This window comes from Ascaphus truei, chromosome 21 (assembly GCF_040206685.1).
Source record: "Ascaphus truei isolate aAscTru1 chromosome 21, aAscTru1.hap1, whole genome shotgun sequence".
Taxonomy (NCBI): domain Eukaryota; kingdom Metazoa; phylum Chordata; class Amphibia; order Anura; family Ascaphidae; genus Ascaphus; species Ascaphus truei.
This window is the reverse complement of record NC_134503.1, coordinates 6,106,693-6,130,850: the sequence shown is the minus strand read 5'-3', so window position 1 is coordinate 6,130,850 and position 24,158 is coordinate 6,106,693. Positions and strand designations below refer to the sequence as shown.

General features: G+C 50.5%; 1 protein-coding gene across 1 annotated transcript in view; it reads left to right on the top strand.

The window, feature by feature from the left end:
* Window positions 1–24,158, top strand: part of RAPGEF1 (Rap guanine nucleotide exchange factor 1) — a 91,324-nt gene that overhangs the window by 24,915 nt on the left and 42,251 nt on the right. The window contains 8 exon segments of the mRNA XM_075578722.1: window positions 11,398–11,537; window positions 14,517–14,695; window positions 17,771–17,927; window positions 21,914–22,002; window positions 22,508–22,561; window positions 22,563–22,661; window position 22,765; window positions 23,436–23,553. Coding sequence (XP_075434837.1) covers window positions 11,398–11,537; window positions 14,517–14,695; window positions 17,771–17,927; window positions 21,914–22,002; window positions 22,508–22,561; window positions 22,563–22,661; window position 22,765; window positions 23,436–23,553 — 837 coding nt within the window.

The following is a 24,158-nucleotide window of genomic DNA, read 5'->3' as shown; positions in this document are numbered from 1 at the left end:
GGCCACCAACAGGTCAGGTTTTCAGGATATCCCTGCTTCAGCACAAGTGGCTTAGTCTTCGATTGAGCCACCTGTGCTGAAGCAGACTCGGCCACCTGTGCTGAAGCAGGGACAGAATTGCTATGCTGATAACCTGACCTGTGGTTGACCCTTGAGCACTGGAGCTGACCCCCCCCTACATCCCCCCCCCCCCGCCTTAGCTGATGTGAAAACGCAGACCGGCCCCCTCTCAGCTTCTCGTTACTTCTGTGTTAATTTCAGTATTTCTCACATCTCCCAAATCTTGTTTCAGTTCGTAAAATGAGTGTAGGGACTTTTTGCAAGTTTGCATTGGACAGACCCTCCCCCTCCCTCCCGGTCGTCCTTCAGGCTGTTTGGCGATCCACCACGGTCGCCATTGTCACGATTATTATGTTATTACAGAGTATAGCCTATTGGATCAGCACTCACAAACATATAGATAAGAAAATGATGAGCTCACGTTATCTCTTTGGTCTCGCCCCGTTTGGGGCCTGATGAAGGGGCCAGAAGGCCTTGAAACCTTGCTGAAGTTTGCACATTTAACCGTGTGTACGGCCGCGATTCTAGTAAGCGCAACGGCGCGCTAACAAACTGCAGCAGCTCTATTGGGCCGGCCATAGTGCGCGCAAGAGATGAAGGGCGACCGCACGGTCGATTTTTTTAAAAGACAAATAATTTCGTTTTTTCGTGCCGCGTCACGTGAGCGGTTCAGCCAATGAGGGCGAACCATCGCCTCCAGCTAAAGAGCGTACATCGCTCGGGCGACAGGCGCACGCTACGCCAGGCGCTCCGTCCCGCGCATACTATAAACGCAGCCTATGTCTGCTGACTTCCCTTCCTTTCTGTGTTCTTATATATTTTTTCTGTATTGTTGCTGATTTTTGATATATTAAAGAAAAAACTTGGTGAGACCAAAAGGAAAAACCTCGGTTCATCATTTTCTTATCTACACGTCTTTTGAATGGCCATCCAATATGGTTATTTTATAGTTGTATGGATGCAGCATCTTGACACCTCTATCTAACTTATTCATGACAGGGTGAGGGGCGCTAGTTCATATTCTTGCTCTGCTGACCCTATGACAGCAAAGTGGGTAATTAATACAAAATGTTGATGATTAATATCCCCGTCAATAAGGGCCTGTAACACTGATATGAGCCTTGATATGATAACCGTTTCTGGTGCGAACCCCAATGGAAGTTACGTTGTGTTTAAAGGGCAGTGAATGCAACATTTGCTCACTAGGGTATACTGAGCAAGAAGCCGGCGCTGGAGATTAGTGTGACATTGTCTCCTGGGCAGAACGCCAATTAGGTTTTTTTTTTTTTAATATCTTCGCTGCAGGAAGGGACCTGAAATGCATTGTAGCACAAAAGTGGGAAATGAATGAGAGGCGAGGCATGAATTTATCATCAGAGTGTGGGCGCCAGTAACCCGGCCCTGCTAACCTCTTCCCACCGTGCAGCTGCCTCTGTCTCTCTGGTACAGGACAGAGAGTGAAGGGTCGTTATGTGTTGGTGGGATAAGAGTCAGCATGTGTCACCACCACACCCACATTTTGTCACTACCCCTTTTTTGTTAAAAACAAGGGTTCAAATCGCAATCCCTGCCTCTTTTACGGTTATTTTGTTATTCTTATTTCAAAAATATTTTCAGGATTCGGACCGGGGTTCCTCCGGTGCTGAACGGTGATATGTGCCGCCCCGGAAAACCGCCAGTTCTAGATATACTTCCTTGTTTGGTTGCCAATGTCCCTTTCTGGAAATTCAAGGTGCCCCTGGTGCCCAATAAGAGGGTTCAGCTTGTGGGACCCGTGAGATTTGGTTGGTGGCCATTTTGATTTCCATAAAGGGAGTGACAGCGCCGGCAAGTGGTAAGTACCTGCGGAACTGGGGCGGTGACCGAAGCTAGCGCAGAACTGGGGCGGTGACCGAAGCTAGCGCAGAACTGGGGCGGTGACCAGAGCTAGGGCAGAACTGGGGCAGTGACCGAAGCTAGCGCAGAACTGGGGCGGTGACCGAAGCTAGCGCAGAACTGGGGCGGTGACCGAAGCTAGCGCAGAACTGGGGCGGTGACCGAAGCTAGGGCAGAACTGGGGCAGTGACCGAAGCTAGCGCAGAACTGGCGTGGTGACCGGAGCTAGGGTGGAACTGGGGTGGTGACCAGAGCTAGGGCAGAACTGGGGCAGTGACCGAAGCTAGCGCAGATCTGGCGCGGTGACCGGAGCTAGGGTGGAACTGGGGTGGTGACCGGAGCTAGGGGTAACTGGTGCGGTCACCGGAACTAGCGTGGAACTGGGGCGGTGACCGGAATTAGCACAAACTGGGGCGGTGACCAGAGCTAGGGCAGATCTGGCGCGGTGACCGGAGCTAGGGTGGAACTGGGGCGGTGACCGGAGCTAGGGCAGAACTGGGGCGGTGACCGGAGCTAGGGTGGAACTGGGGCGGTGACCGGAGCTAGGGCAGAACTGGGGCAGTGACCGGAGCTAGGGCAGAACTGGGGCGGTGACCGGAGCTAGGGCAGAACTGGGGCGGTGACCGGAGCTAGCGCAGAACTGGGGCGGTGACCGGAGCTAGGGCAGAACTGGGGCGGTGACCGGAGCTAGGGCAGAACTGGGGCGGTGACCGGAGCTAGGGTGGAACTGGGGCGGTGACCGGAGCTAGCGCAGAACTGGGGCGGTGACCGGAGCTAGCGCAGAACTGGGGCGGTGACCGGAGCTAGGGTGGAACTGGGGTGGTGACCGGAGCTAGGGGTAACTGGTGCGGTCACCGGAACTAGCGTGGAACTGGGGCGGTGACCGGAGCTAGGGTGGAACTGGGGTGGTGACCAGAGCTAGCGCAGAACTGGGGCAGTGACCGGAGCTAGGGGTAACTGGTGCGGTCACCGGAACTAGCGTGGAACTGGGGCGGTGACCGGAGCTAGGGTGGAACTGGGGTGGTGACCAGAGCTAGCGCAGAACTGGGGCAGTGACCGAAGCTAGGGCAGATCTGGCGCGGTGACCGGAGCTAGCGCAGAACTGGGGCGGTGACCGGAGCTAGGGCAGAACTGGGGCAGTGACCGAAGCTAGCGCAGATCTGGCGCGGTGACCGGAGCTAGGGTGGAACTGGGGTGGTGACCGGAGCTAGGGGTAACTGGTGCGGTCACCGGAACTAGCGTGGAACTGGGGCGGTGACCGGAATTAGCACAAACTGGGGCGGTGACCAGAGCTAGGGCAGAACTGGGGCAGTGACCGAAGCTAGCGCAGATCTGGCGCGGTGACCGGAGCTAGGGCAGAACTGGGGCAGTGACCGAAGCTAGGGCAGATCTGGCGCGGTGACCGGAGCTAGCGCAGAACTGGGGCGGTGACCGGAGCTAGGGCAGAACTGGGGCAGTGACCGGAGCTAGGGCAGAACTGGGGCAGTGACCGAAGCTAGGGCAGATCTGGCGCGGTGACCGAAGCTAGCGCAGATCTGGCGCGGTGACCGGAGCTAGGGTGGAACTGGGGTGGTGACCGGAGCTAGGGGTAACTGGTGCGGTCACCGGAACTAGCGTGGAACTGGGGCGGTGACCGGAATTAGCACAAACTGGGGCGGTGACCAGAGCTAGGGCAGAACTGGGGCAGTGACTGAAGCTAGCGCAGATCTGGCGCGGTGACCGGAGCTAGGGTGGAACTGGGGTGGTGACCGGAGCTAGGGGTAACTGGTGCGGTCACCTGAACTAGCGTGGAACTGGGGCGGTGACCGGAACTAGCACAAACTGGGGCGGTGACCAGAGCTAGGGCAGATCTGGCGCGGTGACCGGAGCTAGGGTGGAACTGGGGCAGTGACCGGAACTAGCACGGAACTGCAACGCAGAATCCCCAGGCTCGAATTCTGTAAAAAAAATAATAAACTTTAAAAGAGTTATAACGGGAGGAAAAAATGACAAACTCTTCACCATACAGTGTACAGCAAATAAAAATACCACTTCCGGTGCAGCTGCATGTCATTACCCAGAATCCCTGGCTGCAGTGAAGCATTGTATGCTAAGAGATAATGGGGAAAGACAGGGTTGTAGACCCTAGACACAAAAAAGGGAAGTGACAACGTTCGGTTCTAATCTAATTCTGGGAAAAAATGACATTAAAATAAGAGTGCTGCTAGAAGCAGTCTGGCTGTAGAAGATCAGGTGTCCAGCTGGCCGGGCAGTGTACAGACACTCACAATTGGTCTCTCCCATCCAGTCCAGGAGGGCTGGTATTTATAGCAGAGTTTCAGCGAGTTGGCAACAAGAGATGCCTAGTATTTGTGTGATGCCAATGGGATAATATTCCTTCCTGGTGTTGACCAGCGTACCTTTTTTTTATAATGTAGAGTTGCTTATCTGATTTCCTGCCAAAAAATGGTTTCCTTTTGGAAGCACCTTGAAATGTTAGGAATAGGTCATCAACCTTATAAACCTACTTCCATTTCTATGCAAAGGCCCCAAATCGTGACCGATCAGGATTTCCATCGACAGGGCAGCCGTCTTTGAAGCGCCCGTCGCCATCGCCTTGCACCCCATGCATATGCAATGTAAGGAACCGGTCGAAATAAAGTCAGGCGCTTCAAATATCAAATAATGCCGTGTAGTATGTTGTAAGCCACGGTGTTGGGGAAGGAGGTCATTGAGAATAGAAGAGTGGCTGAGATTATCTTATCAAGAGTATTCAAGCAATTTATGCTGGTTTACTTGGGTGGTAGGGTATCCTAGGAGTTAGTCTTGGCCTTCTCAGTGACCTTGGCTCCCACGCCAGCAGTGACCCCCGGGCTCCCACGCCAGCAGTGACCCCCGGGCCCCCACGCCAGCAGTGACCCCCGGGCTCCCGCACCATCAGTGACCCTCGGGCTCCCACGCCAGCAGTGACCCCCGGGCTCCCACGCCAGCAGTGACCCCCGGGCTCCCGCGCCAGCAGTGACCCCCGGGATCCCGCGCCAGCAGTGACCCCCGGGCCCCCACGCCAGCAGTGACCCCCGGGCTCCCGCGCCAGCAGTGACCCCCGGGCTCCCGCGCCCGCAGTGACCCCCGGGATCCCGCGCCAGCAGTGACCCCCGGGCCCCCACGCCAGCAGTGACCCCCGGGCCCCCACGCCAGCAGTGACCCCCGGGCCCCCACGCCAGCAGTGACCCCCGGGCTCCCACGCCAGCATTGACCCCCGGGCTCCCACGCCAGCAGTGACCCCCGGGCTCCCACGCCAGCAGTGACCCCCGGGCTCCCACGCCAGCATTGACCCCCGGGCTCCCACGCCAGCAGTGACCCCCGGGCTCCCGCGCCCGCAGTGACCCCCGGGATCCCGCGCCAGCAGTGACCCCCGGGCTCCCGCGCCAGCAGTGACCCCCGGGCTCCCGCGCCCGCAGTGACCCCCGGGCTCCCGCTCCCGCAGTGACCCGATGTGCATTCTACGATATGTCTGGTTATCGTCGTAAAGGTTTTCAGTATTTGGCTACCAAACTCCCACATTGTCTTATAAACACATCGTCCTATTTCACTGCACTTAACGGGGAAATCCCCTCTAAGGACCAAAGTGAGCTATGTCCAGTGATCTGTTGAAGGGATCTATTATATGTTAAAGGGAGACTTGGGAGGGGTTTGTTTTCCTCTGGCTGCTCCCTTCCCTGTGATGTCTGTGTGATCAGCAAGCGACAGCCCCCTCCCTCCCCACCTCTCCCTCCCCACCTCTCCCTCCCCACCTCTCCTTCCCCACCTCTCCCTCCCCACCTCTCCTTATCTTTATTGGTTCTCTGAAGGTGAGATAAGGGGAAAGAAAACCAGTGATTGACAAACATTTCCCCATTCTGAGGCCCCTAAGAAATCCAACTGGCCGCCTATTTTGGATTGCAGCTTTAAGCTTCAGTAAGCATTGATAAGGTATACCTTGGTCAACCAACCCCTGGAATGCTTTAAATCCCAGCTTTATAGGGGTACCCGCCAACAAATCTTTGGAAAGCCCAAGTAATTTGAACTGCCTTGCAGGGCTGCAGTGGTTAAATGCAGAATATGCCTCTCTTTAAAGTCTGTTTCTTGTGTCTTTTCGGGAGTGTGAGAAGACCCCGTCCATGGCTGCAGGACATAGCTTGATTGGACAGTTACATAATGTGACTTATATAATTCACATTCATCTTTAAGCACACAAACAGGACATTGCTTCTATTGCACCAACAGGACTTGGTGCTTAGCAGAGCAGTATGTCAGGGGAGCCAACAGCAAACCACATGTTTCTTAGAATCCAGATTGCTATCTCTTGTAGAGAATGACAGCCTTAGGCTCCGGCCCCAGTCACTGCGTGTGATTATAACATCGGATATTCACATACTAATAGAGTATAGTAATGATAAAGAACACTTGTGAGCACATTCGCGACTCGGACAGGTCCCCAAACCTACCTTACCCCATAAGCACACCACATACAATGCTGTAAAAATACTGCTGCCAGGGATTCTGGGTAATGACATGCAAATGAGCACTGGCAGCACATCACCTATGGCTTCTTTATACACTGTGGTCTCGCTAAACTTTTCCCCAGGGCTGCTGATGGGAGGAGGGGAAGCCGGTGTGTTGTACCGAGACCGGCAGAGGTGGCAGGCCCGGCTGGCCGATACTTGAAGTTGGGAAGTCAGGTCCAACTTCTGTGGCTCTGCCGGGCCTCCCACCTCTGCCGATTGGCGCCCAACAGGCCAATCCACATCCGCTGCAACCCCACTACCTACCTCCCCTTCTCAACAACCCAAGTGCATGCAGGCGATGAATACAGCAAAACAGAACTGTGTAATTCCACACAATATTGTCCTTTTTGGCAAAGGTGAATCAGGGATGCGGGCGAAGCAGAGGGAAGGAGCGATTTAAGCAAGATATCTGGTAGCACAGTTTAACCCCTTTGCTACCGGGGGGACCAGCAGTGCATTGGAACAGCTAATCAACAGAGAGATGAAAGATAAAGATGCATCATTTATGACCCCCTGGAAAAGCCAGATCCTTTTATGTAAGCATTCAGTCTTGTAGGGCATTGAGTGCACAGCATGCAGACGCAGAGCTCACCGCAAGCTCATCACTTAAACGCCGAGCGCGCTGCTGAGAAGGGAGTAGGATAAATGGGACCCTGGTCTAATTTCTTACTTGGGGAAGGAGCGCAATGTGTTTTATCTCCGATGATCTCGGGAGGTGATTGTACATGTCCCCTGCTGCCACGTTCTTGTGATATTTAACCTTTATGCTGAGAGGTTTATAGCCGATATTTTATTCATATGTATATGAGACTATTAAATGTGTATGTTATTATCTGTAAAGAGAAAATTGGTGTGTGTCTATATATCAATACATTTCACTCTCCCATGGAATCCAGTTGAGTGCCATCTTTGTCCAACGTTGGTCACCCCTGGAATGCCCTTCCCCTCAATATCCGACTGGCACCCTCCCTCTCGATCTTTAGGACCTTTCTTAAAACACACCTCCTTAACGTTGCATATGTGTAGCTCCGCTGGCTGACACTATACATCTCATATGCACTGACCTTGACCCCTCGCAGACGCACTTACCAGAACACCCACCTACTGTATCTGCATGTTCTCCCCACATACAACTTGGATTGTAAGATCTTCGGGGCAGGGACTCGCTTTCCTTTCCTACGTTCATGTCTGAAGCGCTTCTTCCCGCTGTGGTATATTATTATCTCACAGGTGTTACTGCTTTGAAGCGCTATGTACCTGGATGGCGCTATTTGAAGATCTCCATACTTACATGTCCTCTTCCGATATGTTCGGCCTGTGCCATTTTAATTTCTTCACCCTTGGGATGATATCCCAGATTTTGTGTTTGCTTCCGAATTTATGAATTGTTCTCCCTAATGAATGTATTTCAGACCATCTGCAGTGGATATACACCGGTCAGCCCTTCTATAAAAAATAAAAAATAAACACTTTAGGCACCAGTAACACACACACACCTTGGTGTGAATGTCACTCCCTAACACCATTAAGCTGTAAGCATCTTGTTTATGCTCATTTCGTGTTCCCCGCCCACTGGGAGAGGTTCCATTTAAATCCAATCTTTTCTCCGAGGTCTTCGCCGGTACATTGTGACAGCGTGCATATCCCATCGCTGTTCCTATACATGTAACGGGGAGCTGTCGCAGCAATGCTTTCTTTTCACCAGTGACCAGTGTTTATGATCCAGTTTATTAAGTGTACCTGTGGTCGCAGAGGTAGGTGAAAAAATAATTTTTATATGGAAGGGAGCCCACAGAATATTGCATTTATACCACTGAGCGATCCTGTATCTTGGCCAAGTGTGTCCTTTATTCTCAATAGCTGTTTTATGTCTTTCTTGTATATGTCAGAGCTTGATGGATGTGGGGCAGTGTACTTAATGCGTGTGTACTGTATTGTTTGGCAAGATGCTTACTATATGTGCAAGTCTGTAGCATGTACATTTTTTTATTAAAGAGACTACTGTGTGTGTGTATATGTATATATATATATATGTATGTGTATATATATATATATATATATATGTATATATATATATATATATATATATATATATATATATATATATATATATATATATATATATATATATATATATATATATATATATATATATATATATATATTGCATATGACATCTTAGGTTGCTAAGAGCAGAAGGGTCCACAAAAAGTGTAATACTCTTTAGTGGCCGGATTTGGTACAGAACAGCATTGTGCATTTGTTGAGGAGACCAACCCAGACTACTGCGGGTTATGGGGATATAATCATTAAGATGTATACATACATTTTGGGTTTAATTTTCTTGGCTTCTGTGAATTGACTATAAAGTGTCTTATGGCACAGCGCCATTTATCAAACATGGCCCTATGTCCATCTGATCCTCATGCACCACAACATGTAGATTGTAAGCTCTGTGTACACTGCAAAGCATTTTAGGATATTCTATACGAACGTGTATCATATGTAGAGGTTATCGTTCTATACTTCTTAGGAACAGTATGAGAATATTGCGTGTGCATACTACTGCTAAACCTTCAGCCTTGGTTTGGCATTGCTCTACCAGGGCTAACCACACTTTCTCCTTCGCCACGCCTGTTGAAACATTTGCCACGTTCTGAACCCCCCCTACTTTGAGGACTCGGAGGTCTCGCACTCCCTCTGCATGTAGCTGAAATGAGATTCTGCTAAACTTAAACCACAGCTGCTCATACTCCCTGTTACTGGTAGTCCAGCTGCCCCATGTATTTCGGAAAGGTTATTGCAGGGCACACCTCAGGCTTGGCACGGAGCGTAGGAAAGGTGATGGTGTGGTGTTCCCGGGACGGTGTGAGCGCCGGAGAGGCAGCTATTAGAATTTCTTGCTCCCTTCCTTAAACACGAGTAATTACAGAATAGAAGAGCGAGCATTATGTGTGACACAGAAGACTCCCTCCCCTGTCTTGGACAAATCTCCGTCAGGCAGGATATTCTGTCTTCTAATCCTATATAAATGCCACCTTTTTTCTCTTTCCTTCCTGGTGCTGTAGTGTGGCTACTGATTGGAAAAGACAGTGTCATTCTGTTATATCAGCAGCAGATACCAGGGGTGGGCAACTGCAGTCCTCAAGGGCCACCAACAGGTCAGGTTTTCAGGATACCCCTGCTTCAGCACAGGTGGCTCAATCAGTGGGCTCAGTCGACCTGTGCTGAAGCAGGGATATCCATAAAACCTGACCTGTTGGTGGCCTGTGAGGACTGGATTGGCCCACCCCTGGCATATACCAGCAAATAGAATCAGACAAGCATGTTAAGCCTTTTCTGCAAGCTTTTATTTACAGCGGGAACTCGGAAGGGGGTGGGGGTTGTTGTTTGGTTTGTTTCCTCTACCTCCTCGTGATCACATTAACCCATTCACGTACGCCCCCTCCCTGTTAGATAAGGATCATACTCCACTTGCATTGAAACAAAAGGCAGATGATGATAAGGGAGCTCAATCAACTCTCGCGTTCTGCAATGTTTGCGGGCAGTCTAATAACAATGTCCCAAAGTCATTTCTAAATAATAATAATAACAATAACAAGAGCCGCAGTAATATGTGTCGCTCTGCTACTCTGCACCAAGAGACATTGCAGCGCCTGTGCCCAGCGCCCAGCGCACAGCCTGGTGGAGCAGCTGCAGTGGTGTGGTTGTCTGGAAGTGAGCTCCGATGGTCTGGGGTAGAGGGTTGTGGTTGATTTTTGGCTCTGCGCAGGCTATTTGTAGCTTGTGTGGTTTAATAGCGCTGTTTTCAATGACTCATACACAGCCCTGTCCCACAGCCTTCCACATGTGACGGCGCATGATGGAAGTGCCAACCCTACAGCTTCAGCGCAGGCAGAGATTATTTACATGTGGGCCTCCATCTTGGCCCATGTGATCTGTTTTAATGGCTTAAAGCAGCAGTCCAAGCTGCGGTTTTTTTTGTTCTCCCGCTTCCCCTTAATATGTGCATTAATACAATCCACACAGTGATAAGTGATTAGCCAAGTTGCTGATCGATCTGTTCTCCTGGGAAGATTCTACTCGGGGGTTCGCTAAATGGCTCTCAATGCCGCTGAAAAGGACCAAAGTTTGTGGGGAAGATCATGTGACCAGGCAGTCACTAGATACAATTGGTGCACTGCTAGAGAGAGGGCGGGGCTCAAAAAGGGGTGTGCCAGAGCCTGTTTCAGAAGCGGAAGGGGATGTGACTTTGTAAATGGTTACAATAGAAATAAAAAATGTTTGTTACATTAGAAAACATAAAAAACGTAATTCAGTGTTATTTTTTTGTTTTGTTTTTTAATTTACAAGTATTTTCTCATAGCACAGAACTGATTTTATTTAAAAATAAAATATGACTTGGTCTGCAGCTTTAAAACAAGCTAATTGATGCCTTCATAAAGAATACAAATCTCATAGCATATGCAGTGGTGCGCATTACCACGGAGTATCACCAGCCACAGCAAACCCCACCACTAATGGACCCCACCAGTAAGGCACTGCGGCAAAACCTTCTTGTAGTATTGAAACCTTTATGTATGATTGATTATAATCATGTTCTCCTTTTATATTGCGCTGACTGCATATAAGAACATTTTACAGGTGCAATGAATCTCCCCCGTGAAGAACCTACAAGGTTATTTTAGTGCCTGGGGCTTGGAGATAAAGTGACCTGCCCTATGTCACATGGAGCGGGCATTGGGGTTAGAACCTCTTTCAAGCCACGATCGCGTGGTCCCAGTAAATGTATCACAGCTTGGAAGGGAAGCTGGGTTTGACCTTGACTGACCATTGGTGTTCACCTCTTCACTGTCAGGCAGCAAAGGGGTTAACCAGGGAGTCTGCAGGACCACAGGTCTCATGCCATTCCCTCTCCTGTCTTCCCCTCCTGCAGACAGCCAGCGCTCCCACCTCTCCTCCTTCACCATGAAGCTGAAGGACAAGTTCCACTCACCCAAAATCAAGCGCACGCCGTCCAAGAAGGGGAAACCTGCCGACCTGACGGTGAAAACGGAGGAGAAGCCCGTCAACAAAGTAAGCTTCCCCACTGCCCCCCCCCCCACCCGTCACCTGCTCTAACCCCGAGCACGTGTCCCCATTTATAATGGGAGAGTCCAACATACACTGGGCAACATGTATTGTAGCCACGGTAAAGGGGAATACCTTAGCCATAATCATGGCGGTTATATTAGTAGTATCATAGCTCTACTTCAGAAGCATGCGGATCATTTCAGAGCGTCAAACACAAGGAATTCCTGCCCCAAATTGCGTACAGTCTCCATTGGGTAGGGTGGCTGACAGAAAATGTAACAATATTAGGCAAAATGATTACTGCACTCTTACCAAATGCATTAAATCTAGTGTTTCCAGGCCATGAATTTCCTCCAAATTGTAGCAAAGTAACAGAGGAGTGAGTAGGTAGGTAGTAAGGAGGTAGTATGATGCCGTTTAGTGGACCAATAAATAATTAAGCAGATATTTGGTAGACCAATGAAACGTATCATACTACCTACTCCTCCCTCCTTTTTGGTTACTTTGCTACATGGAGGGAAGGACCAACATGGCCGCTGCCCCTTCTTTCTCCTATAAGCTGTCTGGCTGTGTGTTGCTTTGCACGGTCTGGCAGTTCCTTCTGGCAATGAAGGGGGTTTAACGGGGTTTCAACCTCCGACGAGCGCCACATATCTATGATGGAATATGCAGGGCAGATGGTTATTGTCGGTGGTCTCCTACCTGGCAGAAGAAAGGATGCTGTATTAATTCCCCAAATGTCAGCGGCGAGAGTTTTTTTTTCTATCGCAGCTTTACTAAGATCCATGATGGAAAGGGAGATTGTCCATCAAAGCTCTTTTAGCAAAGAAGAGGTTAAAAGCGCATTAGGAAACCGGTAACAATACAAGGATGTAAAAAGAGGATATTAAAAATAGGAGACCTGCCTTCCGTTTCAGATGTACAAGGCCCTCATTGTCCGTTTCATTGCTTTTGCACAATAATGCTGCTCTCTTCTTTTCTTCCTGGTATATACCGGTTTGTTCCTATTTTCTTTGTTTTCACATATATTTCAGCTGAAGTCCCATTTGTAAGGTGTCTTCTTCCGGCATCTGGCCACTTTATTTCGTTTGCTGAACTCCCTGTCCCATCCTACAGCTGTACTGTGGCCCGTTCCAGGAATCTGGAATTCCACCCCCCCTCCCCACCCCACAGCTGAGAGGTGCCTCTCCCAGCTGCTTGGGAGTCCAGAGCTACCACTGCCAAAATGTCCCTCGTTCCATGATAGAGTGAACACTGGCGCTTTAGCTCTTTAATACTCTTCACCAAAATAATATTCTTAACCATCGGTAGACCTACCACGTTATTAGAGCTGAAATGTCACTCGAGGCTTCCTAATGATTACATATCAATAGCTTTGGATTGCTCTTAATGGCGGTCAATATTACAGATCTAAATCTGCAATGTGCGCAATAATGATAAAGAACGCTTATGAGCACATTCGCGCGGCTCACAGTCGGTACCCAAAGCTTCCTTACAGCATAATCGCACAGTATACAGTTCTTGCACTGCAGCCAGGGATTCTGGGTAACACTTGGATTGTAAGCTCCTTGGGGTAGGCTCACACGTTTGCCTTGGGTTGTTATTTTCCTGTTGCACTGGTTATTTACCTTGTATTGTAATCTTGTAAAGCGCCAAGTACACTATTGGCGTTCTATAACTAAAATGCTGCGTATATGACATGCAAGTGAGCACTCCTAGTGCATTCCCTTTTACTTCTAATCCACGTTACCGTGCCTCCCTGTAAGCGTATGCCTGCTGTGTCCCACAGCTTTTAAAGCAACATATGGGTTAAAGAATTGCATGGCCAGAAATGTGTGTAAGTGGAGATGTAGCAGTAGATTTCTGTTGCTCTAGGCTGTGGCCACAGCTGTAGGGTGTAACGGGATGTCTCACTACACCAGCTTCCCCCATAAACAATCAATGAAACCTCAGAAGTACCAGAGCGGGAGTCAACCCAAGGAGGGTTCATTGTTACCCAAATGCCAGAGTAGCCATCCCATTACTGCAGCATCGTAGGTCTTTAGCGGATACAAGGAAATGGGCTTGCAAGATGAGATGTGGTGTGATGGGGAGGGTTGCTGTTTAATACACCAGTTTGTTGGTTTAATTCTTGCGGAGGTTTCCTACACGGATTGTGCTCATGAGCAAGTCGTGCTCCGGAAAAGTGCAGCGAGTTTGCCATCACACGGTATTTTTACCGATCAAACATTTTCACAGCACTTCAAATATCCATAACAATTCATATTAAACGGTCTTATATGAGTTATTTAGCAATAGGAGTTTCTATTTCCAATCTTCCCAAAGATTTTCTATCCCTAGGTCACTTTGCCTAATGTACGACAGTAAAGACCTGCCCTCTGTGCATGTAGCCCAGCATTACATGATGCTCTGCTACTGTTGGGGGCTTAATTGGTAGTAACACTCTCTCTCTGTCTCTCTCTGTCTCTCTCTCTGTCTCTCTCTGTCTCTCTCTCTCTGTCTCTTTCCCTCTCTGTCTCTTTCCCTCTCTGTCTCTTTCCCTCTCTGTCTCTTTCCCTCTCTGTCTCTGTCTCTTTCCCTCTCTGTCTCTGTCTCTTTCCCTCTCTGTCTCTTTCTCTTTCCCTCTCTGTCTCTTTCTCTTTCCCTCTCTGTCTCTGTCTCTTTCCCTCTCTGTCTCTTTCCCTCTCTGTCTCTGTCTCTTTCCCTCTCTGTCTCTTTCCCTCTCTGTCTCTTTCTCTTTCCCTCTCTGTCTCTTTCTCTTTCCCTCTCTGTCTCTTTCTCTTTCCCTCTCTGTCTCTTTCTCTTTCCCTCTCTTTCTCTTTCCCTCTCTGTCTCTTTCTCTTTCCCTCTCTTTCTCTTTCCCTCTCTGTCTCTTTCCCTCTCTGTCTCTTTCCCTCTCTGTCTCTTTCCCTCTCTGTCTCTTTCCCTCTCTGTCTCTTTCCCTCTCTGTCTCTTTCCCTCTCTGTCTCTTTCCCTCTCTAGACTCTGAGTCGCCTGGAGGAGCAGGAGAAAGAAGTAGTCAATGCCCTGCGATACTTTAAGACTATTGTGGACAAAATGGCCGTAGACAAGATGGTTCTGGTGATGCTGCCAGGGTCAGCCAGCAAAGTCCTGGAAGCCATTCTGCCGTTGGTGCAGGTGGATTTACACTCGCAGCAAAGGTATGTGGACCCCGCCTGGTGCTGCCCTACACCTCAGAGCAGGGATGCCAACTCCAGTCCTCAAGGGCCACCAACAAACAGGTCAGGTTTGCAGGATATCCCTGCTTCAGCACAGGTGGCTCAGCCTTCGCCTGCATGGCAGGAGCTGCAGGGAATGCTGCAGTGATGGAGGGATGAGCAGTGACATAGCTGTGTGTGGGGAGAGGCAGTAATGTCATGGGAAACTAATACAAAAACCTGCGCTTCTTTCCAAATTGGCTTGCAAATTATTAGTGCAAATGTAACATTTTTTGATCCTCGGTGTTTTAACAAAGGAGTCATTTTGTTGCATCTTTTGATTGCACAAATAATTTAAGCCTGCTAACCCCGTCAAGGTGAACTCTATTTATGCAGGTGCCTACCCTAAATAAAGGATGCTATACTTCTTATTGTCTTGTCCACTAAAGATCTTCACTATTTCAAGAGAAGGTAGCAGAGACAGAATAAAGTCGTTTTGTTTTGGAGGTGTGTGTGTGTGTGTTTGTGTGTGTGCGCGCGCCTGCAAGTTCAGAACCCAAACCCCCTGGACCATATATATTTGTGTCAAAAAGGAGTGTTGCTGAGATCGTAACTTCATGTACAGTATAGAACAAAAGACAAGAAGCCCGTGTTATTACACTTCAGTGCTACATCCAATATGTCCAATTATATAGTTAAATACTTATCTGTTTTTCTCTCGCTCTAAAAAATATATATATATACAGTATATATATATATATACTGTGTGTGTGTGTGTGTATATATATATATATATATATATATATATATATATATATATATATATATATATATATACTGAATGGCAGCAGAAATACTTAATTCATTTAACTCTTTAGGCACTTTCCACATATTCCACACGTTCCCCTGCTGTTCTGTCCCGGCCTGTTCCCTTCTCTTGAAATAGTGAAGATGTTTAATCCACAAGACGATGAGAAATATTCTGTATATTTAGTACTAGCTGAGAGACCCGGCGTTGCCCGTGAGTTCAATTTCCCGCTAGGAAAGGGGGGGGGGGGAGAGGGGGGGAAAAGGGGGGGGGGTTAATGTTGGGATCACACAGCGCTGCTGCCTGGGGGGGGTTAATGTTGGGATCACACAGCGCTGTTGCCTCGGGAGCCACATGCCCCCCCCTCCCCACATGCCCCCCCCTCCCCGGCGCTCCAAGTCACCCCCCTCCCCGGCGGGGGAACAGCCAGTGGCCAGGCAGGCTGCCTCGCGGCGCGGAGTGGCCAAGATGGCGGCGGGCTGAAGGACCCCCTTCCTCCCTCGCGGCGCCAAGTGCCTAAGATGGCGGCGGCCGGAAGTAGAGGTAGGGGGGGTTGTCACTGGCGCGGAGTTGCGCTGTCCCCGATCACGGTGGCTGCCTCCCTGGCACTGGCCGCCGCCACTGCTCCCTGCACCTCACAGACCTCAGCTGCGGCCACGTGCGGTGTCCGTTGGTGATGTGAGTATCACACAGCGCTGTTGCTTGGGGGGGGGGGGGGTGGGTGTGTGGGGGGGGGGGGGTGTGGGGGGGGTGTGGGTGTGTGGGGGGGGGATCAGACAGCGCTGCTGCCTCGGGGGGGGGGTGCGGTGTCCGTTGGTGATGTGAGTATCACACAGCGCTGTTGCTTGGGGGGGGGGGGGGGTGTGGGGGGGGGGGGGTGTGGGGGGGGTGTGGGTGTGTGGGGGGGGGATCAGACAGCGCTGCTGCCTCGGGGGGGGGGTGCGGTGTCCATTGGAGAGGTGAGGATGAGACAGTGCGGTGAGGTGAAGGGGAGGTGTGTTGGCAGTGTAGGCCGTAAGAGGCGGTGTGAGCGTGTGGTGTGTGTGGTGTTGTGTGAGCGTGCGGTGTGTGTGGTGTTGTGTGAGCGTGCGGTGTTGTATGAGCGTGCGGTGTGTGTGGTGTTGTGTGAGCGTGCGGTGTGTGTGGTGTTGTGTGAGGGTGCGGTGTGTGTGGTGTTGTGTGAGGGTGCGGTGTGTGTGGTGTTGTGTGAGGGTGTGGAATGTTGCAGTGCTGAAAGCAATAAGACTGGTACCTGATTGTGCAGTTCTGTCGTGGTAGCAGGAGGTCAGGGTTTTCTGGGTTGAGAGCAGTGAGGGTTAGGTGCAAATCTCTCAGAGCAGTGAGGGTTAGGTGCAAATCTCTCAGAGCAGTGAGGGTTAGGTGCAAATCTCAGGGTTAGGTGCAAATCTCTCAGAGCAGTGAGGGTTTGGTGCTGGCAAGTGTTCCCAAAGCACAGTGAGTGAGTGGTGGGAGAGTGTGTCAGTGGTGTAGGTCAGTGAGGGGTGGGACAGTGTGGCAGTGGTGTTGGCCGCAGACCAATGAGAGTTGTGCGGGGGCGGACCGCAGACCAATGAGAGGTGTGCGGGGGCGGGCATGGCCTGAGGCGGAGTGACAGGCCAAAGGTGCAATCAGATTGTCCGTAGAGACACAGGAAGATGCAGACAGGCATACAGTGCTTTCACTAATATATAATAAGATAGGTGCGGTATCTGCTTAAATGGAGTTTGCTCTTTTATCAAATGATGCAACCAAATCGCTGTATTCTCTCTTACCTTAACACCTTCTCCCCCCCTTTCCCTCTTCCTCCTTCCCCCCCTCCTCTGTCCCCTTCCCCCCCTCCTCTGTCCCCTTCCCCCCTCCTCTATCCCCTCCCCCCCTCCTCTGTCCCCTTCCCCTCCTCTACCATCCCCCCCCTCCTCTGTCCCCTTCCTCTCCTCCGTCGCTCTTAGTCGCATGCGTGGTCTCGCACACTATGGGTGGCCACATAGAGAAGAGGTCTGTTGTTTGCGCCGTTGCGCCCACTGTAATCACGGTCTAAGAGATAAAGGGGACAGACGGGCTGCAGACTTGTCTGAGACATGCAAACGCACCACAAGTGGCATTTGTATTCACTGCGAGTTGTACGTAACACATTCCCTTACACCTGCTTTGAATGAGCCCTCTCCGGCCCCTCGTCCCCGCGTCCCTCCGTCCCCGCGTCCCCGTGCCTTGCAGTAATGTGCTGCTGGGACAGGCTATTCACGCTGTGTCTGTCTCCCCCGTTACCGCAGCACCGCTATCTCCTCCTGCTACAGCCGGGTGTACCAGTCTCTTGCCAATCTCATTCGCTGGTCTGACCAGGTGATGCTGGAAGGTGTGAACTCTGAGGACAAAGAGGTGGTGGCCACAGTGAGGGGTGTGATAAAAGCTGTTCTGGATGGAGTGAAGGTAGGTACTGCCCATTTGTACAGATCTGGTCCACTAGGGCGAAGTGCGTATGTTTGGGAGGGGGGGGGGCTGCTTATTTGTGAGGCCTATTCTTCATTTTCTAGACCCCTGTGATAGGACTGTTAGGTGGGTGTGTTTAGGGTTGTGTCTTTCATGTGGACATTGGTCTAAACCAGGGGTGGGCAGCTCCAGTCCTCAAGGGCCACCAACAGGGCAGGTTTTCAGGATATCCCTGCTTCAGCACAGATGGTGCAGTCTTCGACTGAGCCACTGATTAAGCTATTTGTGCTGAAGCCGGGATATCCTGAATACCTGACCTGTTGGTGGCCCTTGAGGACTGCAGCTGCCCACTCCTGCTCTGAACTGTAATGTGCCTCTTTCTGTGATGCTATGCTTGCACATGCAACCTTTTGTGGTATAACATCTGGTGCGCATGTACATGAAGACGCACAGTTTGTATATACATGGAGCCCTGAAGTCTGAAGTGATCTGGCGTTCTTCAAGCATCTGAGGCTCCCAGTTACACACGCGCCGAGGAGTTAAATCCAGCCATGCGCCTGGCAGCCTGCGCATCCCCTCTGGAGAGGCTCAGCTCCAGTTTGCGATCCGTGAGGTCATCCAACAAGTCGGAGAGTTGGGAGCCTTCCAGCCCCCCTCTCCCCTCCCTCCCCACGCACAGCAGTGATTTCACCACACCGCTCACTCTGTGTCCTCCTCCCCCTCCACCCTCCATAACCCCCGAAGGGCCCTGCCGTCCTCATTAGCACACCCAGCCTCGAGCGCGCACTTTAACGATTGCTCAACGTTTGCTATTGCAACAGTCCTCTCCTGTAAATAGAGAGAACGAGGGGTGCGCGTGGCCCCTCTGCTCCCGTGGATGGTTGCGGTGCATTGCTCTGCATTATGATACAGAGCTCTTATTTCCCATGCCAATAAGCCCAATGTACTGGGGCCATTTACATTCCGGGATGTTGCGGGCTATATTTACTAAGCGGTGCTATGCAATAAGACCCCCTAATGGCCCTTTCACCTTGAATATGTCATGAAGGTGTCTTCTGGCTACGGAAAGTCCCACAGCACTGCTTGGTAACTATGGGACCGACCCAAAGATCTGGCAATGTGTAACCCTTAAATAACGGGGGCTGGCCTGTGATCACACAAGGCTGGTTTCAGACCAGGTTTCTGCCACTTCAAAGGCCAGTACCTTCACCAGAAGGCTATTGCTAAAACAGTGCTGGCCCAAAGTTAACAAGGGATGGTAAGAGCAAGGAAGAGAAACACGCACTGTGTGTCTCTGTCTGTGTGTCTCTGTCTGTGTGTCTCTGTCTGTGTGTCTCTGTCTGTGTGTCTCTGTCTGTGTGTCTCTGTCTGTGTGTCTCTGTCTGTGTGTCTCTGTCTGTGTGTCTCTGTCTCTGTCTGTGTCTATGTCTGTCTGTCTATGTCTGTCTGTCTATGTCTGTCTGTCTGTCTGTCTATGTCTCTGTCTGTGTGTGTCTGTGTGTGTCTGTCTGTGTGTGTGTCTCTGTCTGTGTCTCTGTCTGTGTGTGTCTGTCTGTGTATGTCTGTCTGTGTATGTCTGTCTATGTATGTCTGTCTATGTATGTCTGTCTGTCTGTCTGTCTGTCTGTGTCTATGTCTGTGTCTGTGTCTGTCTGTGTGTGTCTGTCTGTGTGTCTGTCTATGTCTGTCTGTGTGTGTCTGTGTGTGTCTCTGTGTCTGTGTGTCTGTGTGTGTGTCTGTGTGTGTTTCTGTGTCTTGACTCTGTATTGGTTGGCTCACAATCCTGTCTGACGTGGGGGCTGCACCGAACAAAGACTTCTGTGCCAGGGGAGATTCCTCAAACCCTTCTGAACAACTAATCAAGTTGGTTATTTCCGTTCAATCGTCTCAAACTAGTTTAAAAAAGTAGTTATATTGCAAAGTCGTCGATTGAAATATTTTCTAGGAGGAAGCGGCTTGACTGAAAAATACATGGCCTTCCAGCAGGTGGATTTTTATGGTAGATTTAGGTCATTGGAATAGCTTGGTTGTGCTTCGTTTAGCTTTATACTGGATGGAGCACGGTGACTTTTGGGGGCAGATTGTGCATATTCAGTAAAGCTGACAACCGATGCAAGAAACTGCCGGCAGTGACCGATCCTTCACAATCGTGATTTTGTCTGTGGATCATTAAAACTGGCGCGTGTTCTGCGCGGCCTGAGCCTCACCCCGCTGCAGCATGTGCCCGTCCATTGATAAAACAGTAAGTGGTGAGATAAGGAGCGGCCCTGACAGACACAACAAGGCATCTCCCCACAATCTGTGCTGTATCCTGAGATAATCCACAGCCCATAGAGCAGTGATCACACTGCACACACAGAACAGCACCGTTCCAGCTGCGGAGTAAGAGCATCAGCATCTCAAAAATACTACTCCAAAGTTACTACGAGCGGTTACTAAAGCGCCCCATGCTTTTATGTGTAATCTTGGCCGGCTTAATTATAAACCACCTGTTAACAATAGGGCAAGAGTGGCCAACTCCAGTCCTCAGGGGCCACCAACAGGTCAGGTTTTAAGGCTAACCCTGCTTCAGCACAGGTGGATCAATCAGTGGGTCAGTCGAAGACTGAGCCACCTGTGCTACAGCTGGGACTGATTGAGCCACCTATGCCTGAGCAGGGACGGATTGAGCCGCCTGTGCTGAAGCAGGGTTAGCCTTAAAACCTGACAAGTTGGTGGCCCTTAAGGACTAGAGTTGGCCACTCCTGCAAAAGGGGGTTACATGGCTGTGTGCTTTCACTTTATTACAAGACCAGTTGTTTGGTAAGTAAGTCTGCTCGTGTGTTAATGGGGTAATCTGCTTTATTACCTCTAGTACCTCAGATGTTGCTTGTGCTGAAGAAGTTGAATACTTTTAGTGCTGGAATGTAGTACTAACCTGGCCCCTTTTAGTGCTGGAAGGGAGTACTACCCTGGCACCTTTTACTGCTGGAAGGGAGTACTACCCTGGCCCCTTTTAGTGCTGGAAAGGAGTACTACCCTGGCCCCTTTTAGTGCTGGAAGGGAGTACTACCCTGGCCCCTTTTAGTGCTGGAAGGGAGTACTACCCTGGCCCCTTCTAGTGCTGGAAGGGAGTACTACCCTGGCCCCTTTTCGTGCTGGAAGGGAGTACTACCCTGGCCCCTTTTAGTGCTGAAAGGGAGTACTACCCTGGCCCCTTTTCGTGCTGGAAGGGAGTACTACCCTGGCCCCTTTTAGTGCTGGAAGGGAGTACTACCCTGGCCCCTTTTAGTGCTGGAAGGGAGTACTACCCTGGCACCTTTTAGTGCTGGAAGGGAGTACTACCCTGGCCCCTTTTAGTGCTGGAAGGGAGTACTACCCTGGCCCCTTTTAGTGCTGGAAGGGAGTACTAACCTGGCACCTTTTAGTGCTGGAAGGGAGTACTACCCTGGCCCCTTTTAGTGCTGGAGTGAAGTACTACCCTGGCCCCTTTTAGTGCTGGAAGGGAGTACTACCCTGGCCCCTTTTAGTGCTGGAAGGGAGTACTACCCTGGCCCCTTTTAGTGCTGGAAGGGAGTACTACCCTGGCCCCTTTTCGTGCTGGAAGGGAGTACTACTCTGGCCCCTTTTAGTGCTGGAAGGGAGTACTACCCTGGCCCCTTTTAGTGCTGGAAGGGAGTACTACCCTGGCCCCTTTTCGTGCTGGAAGGGAGTACTACCCTGGCCCCTTTTAGTGCTGGAAGGGAGTACTACTCTGGCCCCTTTTAGTGCTGTGGCTCAATGCTTTGACACCAACCTTGAGCTTTTTAAAAAGTCCACGGTGTCCAGATCCTGGAATATCAGTTGAGCGCGACAAGAGTTTGGTGACCACCTTCCAATCTCCACTGTAGGGGTTGAATGTTCCCCCCAAGCAGCTTATTATTGGTTAGCCGCCGTAGCCCTGCCAGTCACCGTATTTGGAGTTCCCTGCTATAAAGGGCCATCATTTACCATGGTTTCATTGGCAGGAGCTGGTGCGTCTGATGATCGAGAAGCAGGAGCGCCCGGCACCCACCACCCCGGTGAAACCCACTTTGCCCGCATGCAAAACAGATGGGTGAGTCCACGGCCAAACCACTTTCCCGATGCACCCAGCATGTCCCGTCTCCACCACTGGCCTCTCCATCATAAATCATGACACTCACCAGTTGGAAAGCTCCATACATCTCGGAGACGTATTCCTTCTCCCCACTAAGTCATTCGTCTCAGCTCTGCTCTCCAACACACTGATTGGCTCTTGGCTGTTGTCATGGTTACACGTAACCTATCGCCCCGTTCACCTAGCTGGGTAGAATATTCCATTCATCAAGTTATATATGGGGGGGTGGGGGGGGAAGAGTGTTTAACATACTTTTTAACCTCCGCAAAGCCAGAGGGACCACAACATTAATGGTGAACACATATTTTATCTGATATTAAAGCGAGACCTTGATTTATGTCACAAATGTTCATTCTATCTTCTAAGGAAACACCCTTTTAGTGCACGCAGGCGCGGTCGGATATCGCCGTTCCCATGTATTATTATTATTATTATTATTACTGCTTGTCCCTCTCCCTCTCAGCACCCCCGAGCTGCCCTTGTCGGACCGAGAGTTGGAGATCCTCAACAAGACCCCGGAACCCCCGTTGCCCGGAGGTGCAGGCAGACGGTGCGGAGGCGGAGGAGATCGCTCCCCCCAAACCCCCGCTGCCTGGGATCAGACTGGTGGAGAACAGGTATTATCCCATCTGTCTGTCCATCGGCTTCTGCCGACCACATTGCGCTTGATACAAAGTGATCTGTGATATATTCCGGGTCCGTTTCATGGATTCACATAAGCGTGTTATGATATCCTGCGGTGATGCTAATGTTTTCCCATTGCATTAGCCCAGAGTGGCCAACTGCAGTCCTCAAGGGCCACCAACAGGTCAGGTTTTCAGGATATCCCTGCTTCAGCCCAGGTGGCTCAATCAGTGGCTCAGTCAAAAGACTGAGCCACTGAATGAGCCACCTGGGCTGAAGCTGGGATATCCTGAAAACCTGACCTGTTGGTGGCCCTTGAGGACTGCAGTTGGCCACCCCTGCATGAGCCATTGTCCTGTCAAATTTAAACAAAAGATTTTCCATCCTGAGACGATCCAGTAGCCTTCTGTAAATCAAGTCACTTTGTCCTTCTCTGCCACCTGCCACACACCTGGGACTTCCTACCTAGAGACCGTTGTGATATTCCGAGTGAGAACGCGGCGAGGCTAAACCATTCTCGTCTCGCACCTGGAACACACATTGACACCCGCAGCGTAAGGAAATGCTCCGTTTTGCTGCCAGTGGGACCCGCAACAGCAATGCGGTGCTGGCATCTCTCTGGCATGAAAAGGGTTAAAATCATGTGTGTGTGTGTGTGTGTCCCTCCCCCCTTTCAAGCACGGCATCCTTGACTTGTCGATTTTCTTCTCATCGGCTTGACATTTAAATACCGTCCCATAGACTCTGTGTTCTTCCCTCATTCACAGCCCTCCCCCGCGTTGCCGCCAAAGAAAAGACAATCGGCACCTTCCCCCACCCGTGTGGCGGTCGTGGCCCCCATGAGTCGAGCCACCAGTGGATCCAGCTTACCTGTCGGGATCAACAGCCAGGTAAGGGCAGCGTGAAGGGCGTCCCCCCCCCCCCCCCCTTGTCTCTTAATCCAACACTTTCAGCCGTTCCGTTACCTGCCTCCCTGGCGTTGTAGGGGTTAAACGTTTTTTGTGGGGCAAAGTTATCAAAACTCTTTATAAGGTTAAAAATAAAAAAGCTACATGTTTAATAATGTACAATCATTTATATAATATAGCAAACTGGTTCCCGTATTGCAGAACATTTGATATTTTTTTAAAAATGTAGTTATTGTGCAATGATTTCTTACAATCTTTGCGATTAGTACAGGACAGGCGTTTTCCTACTCGCTGCGTCTGGTTTTCTGGCTTACTGCATTACCATTTCCCTGTATTTTAAAGGTGCAAAGCCTTCCAAATACAGTAGGTATTAGGGCAGGGGTGGCGAACTCCCATCTTCAAGGGCCACCAACAGGCCAGGTTTTCAGGATATCCCTGCTTCAGAACAGGTGTCTCAATCAGTCCCAGCGTCGGCACAGGTGGCTTAATCACTCCCAGCTTCGACTGAGCCACTGATTAAGCCACCTGTGCTGAAGCAGGGATATCCTGAAACCTGACCTGTTGGTGGCCTTGAGGACTGGA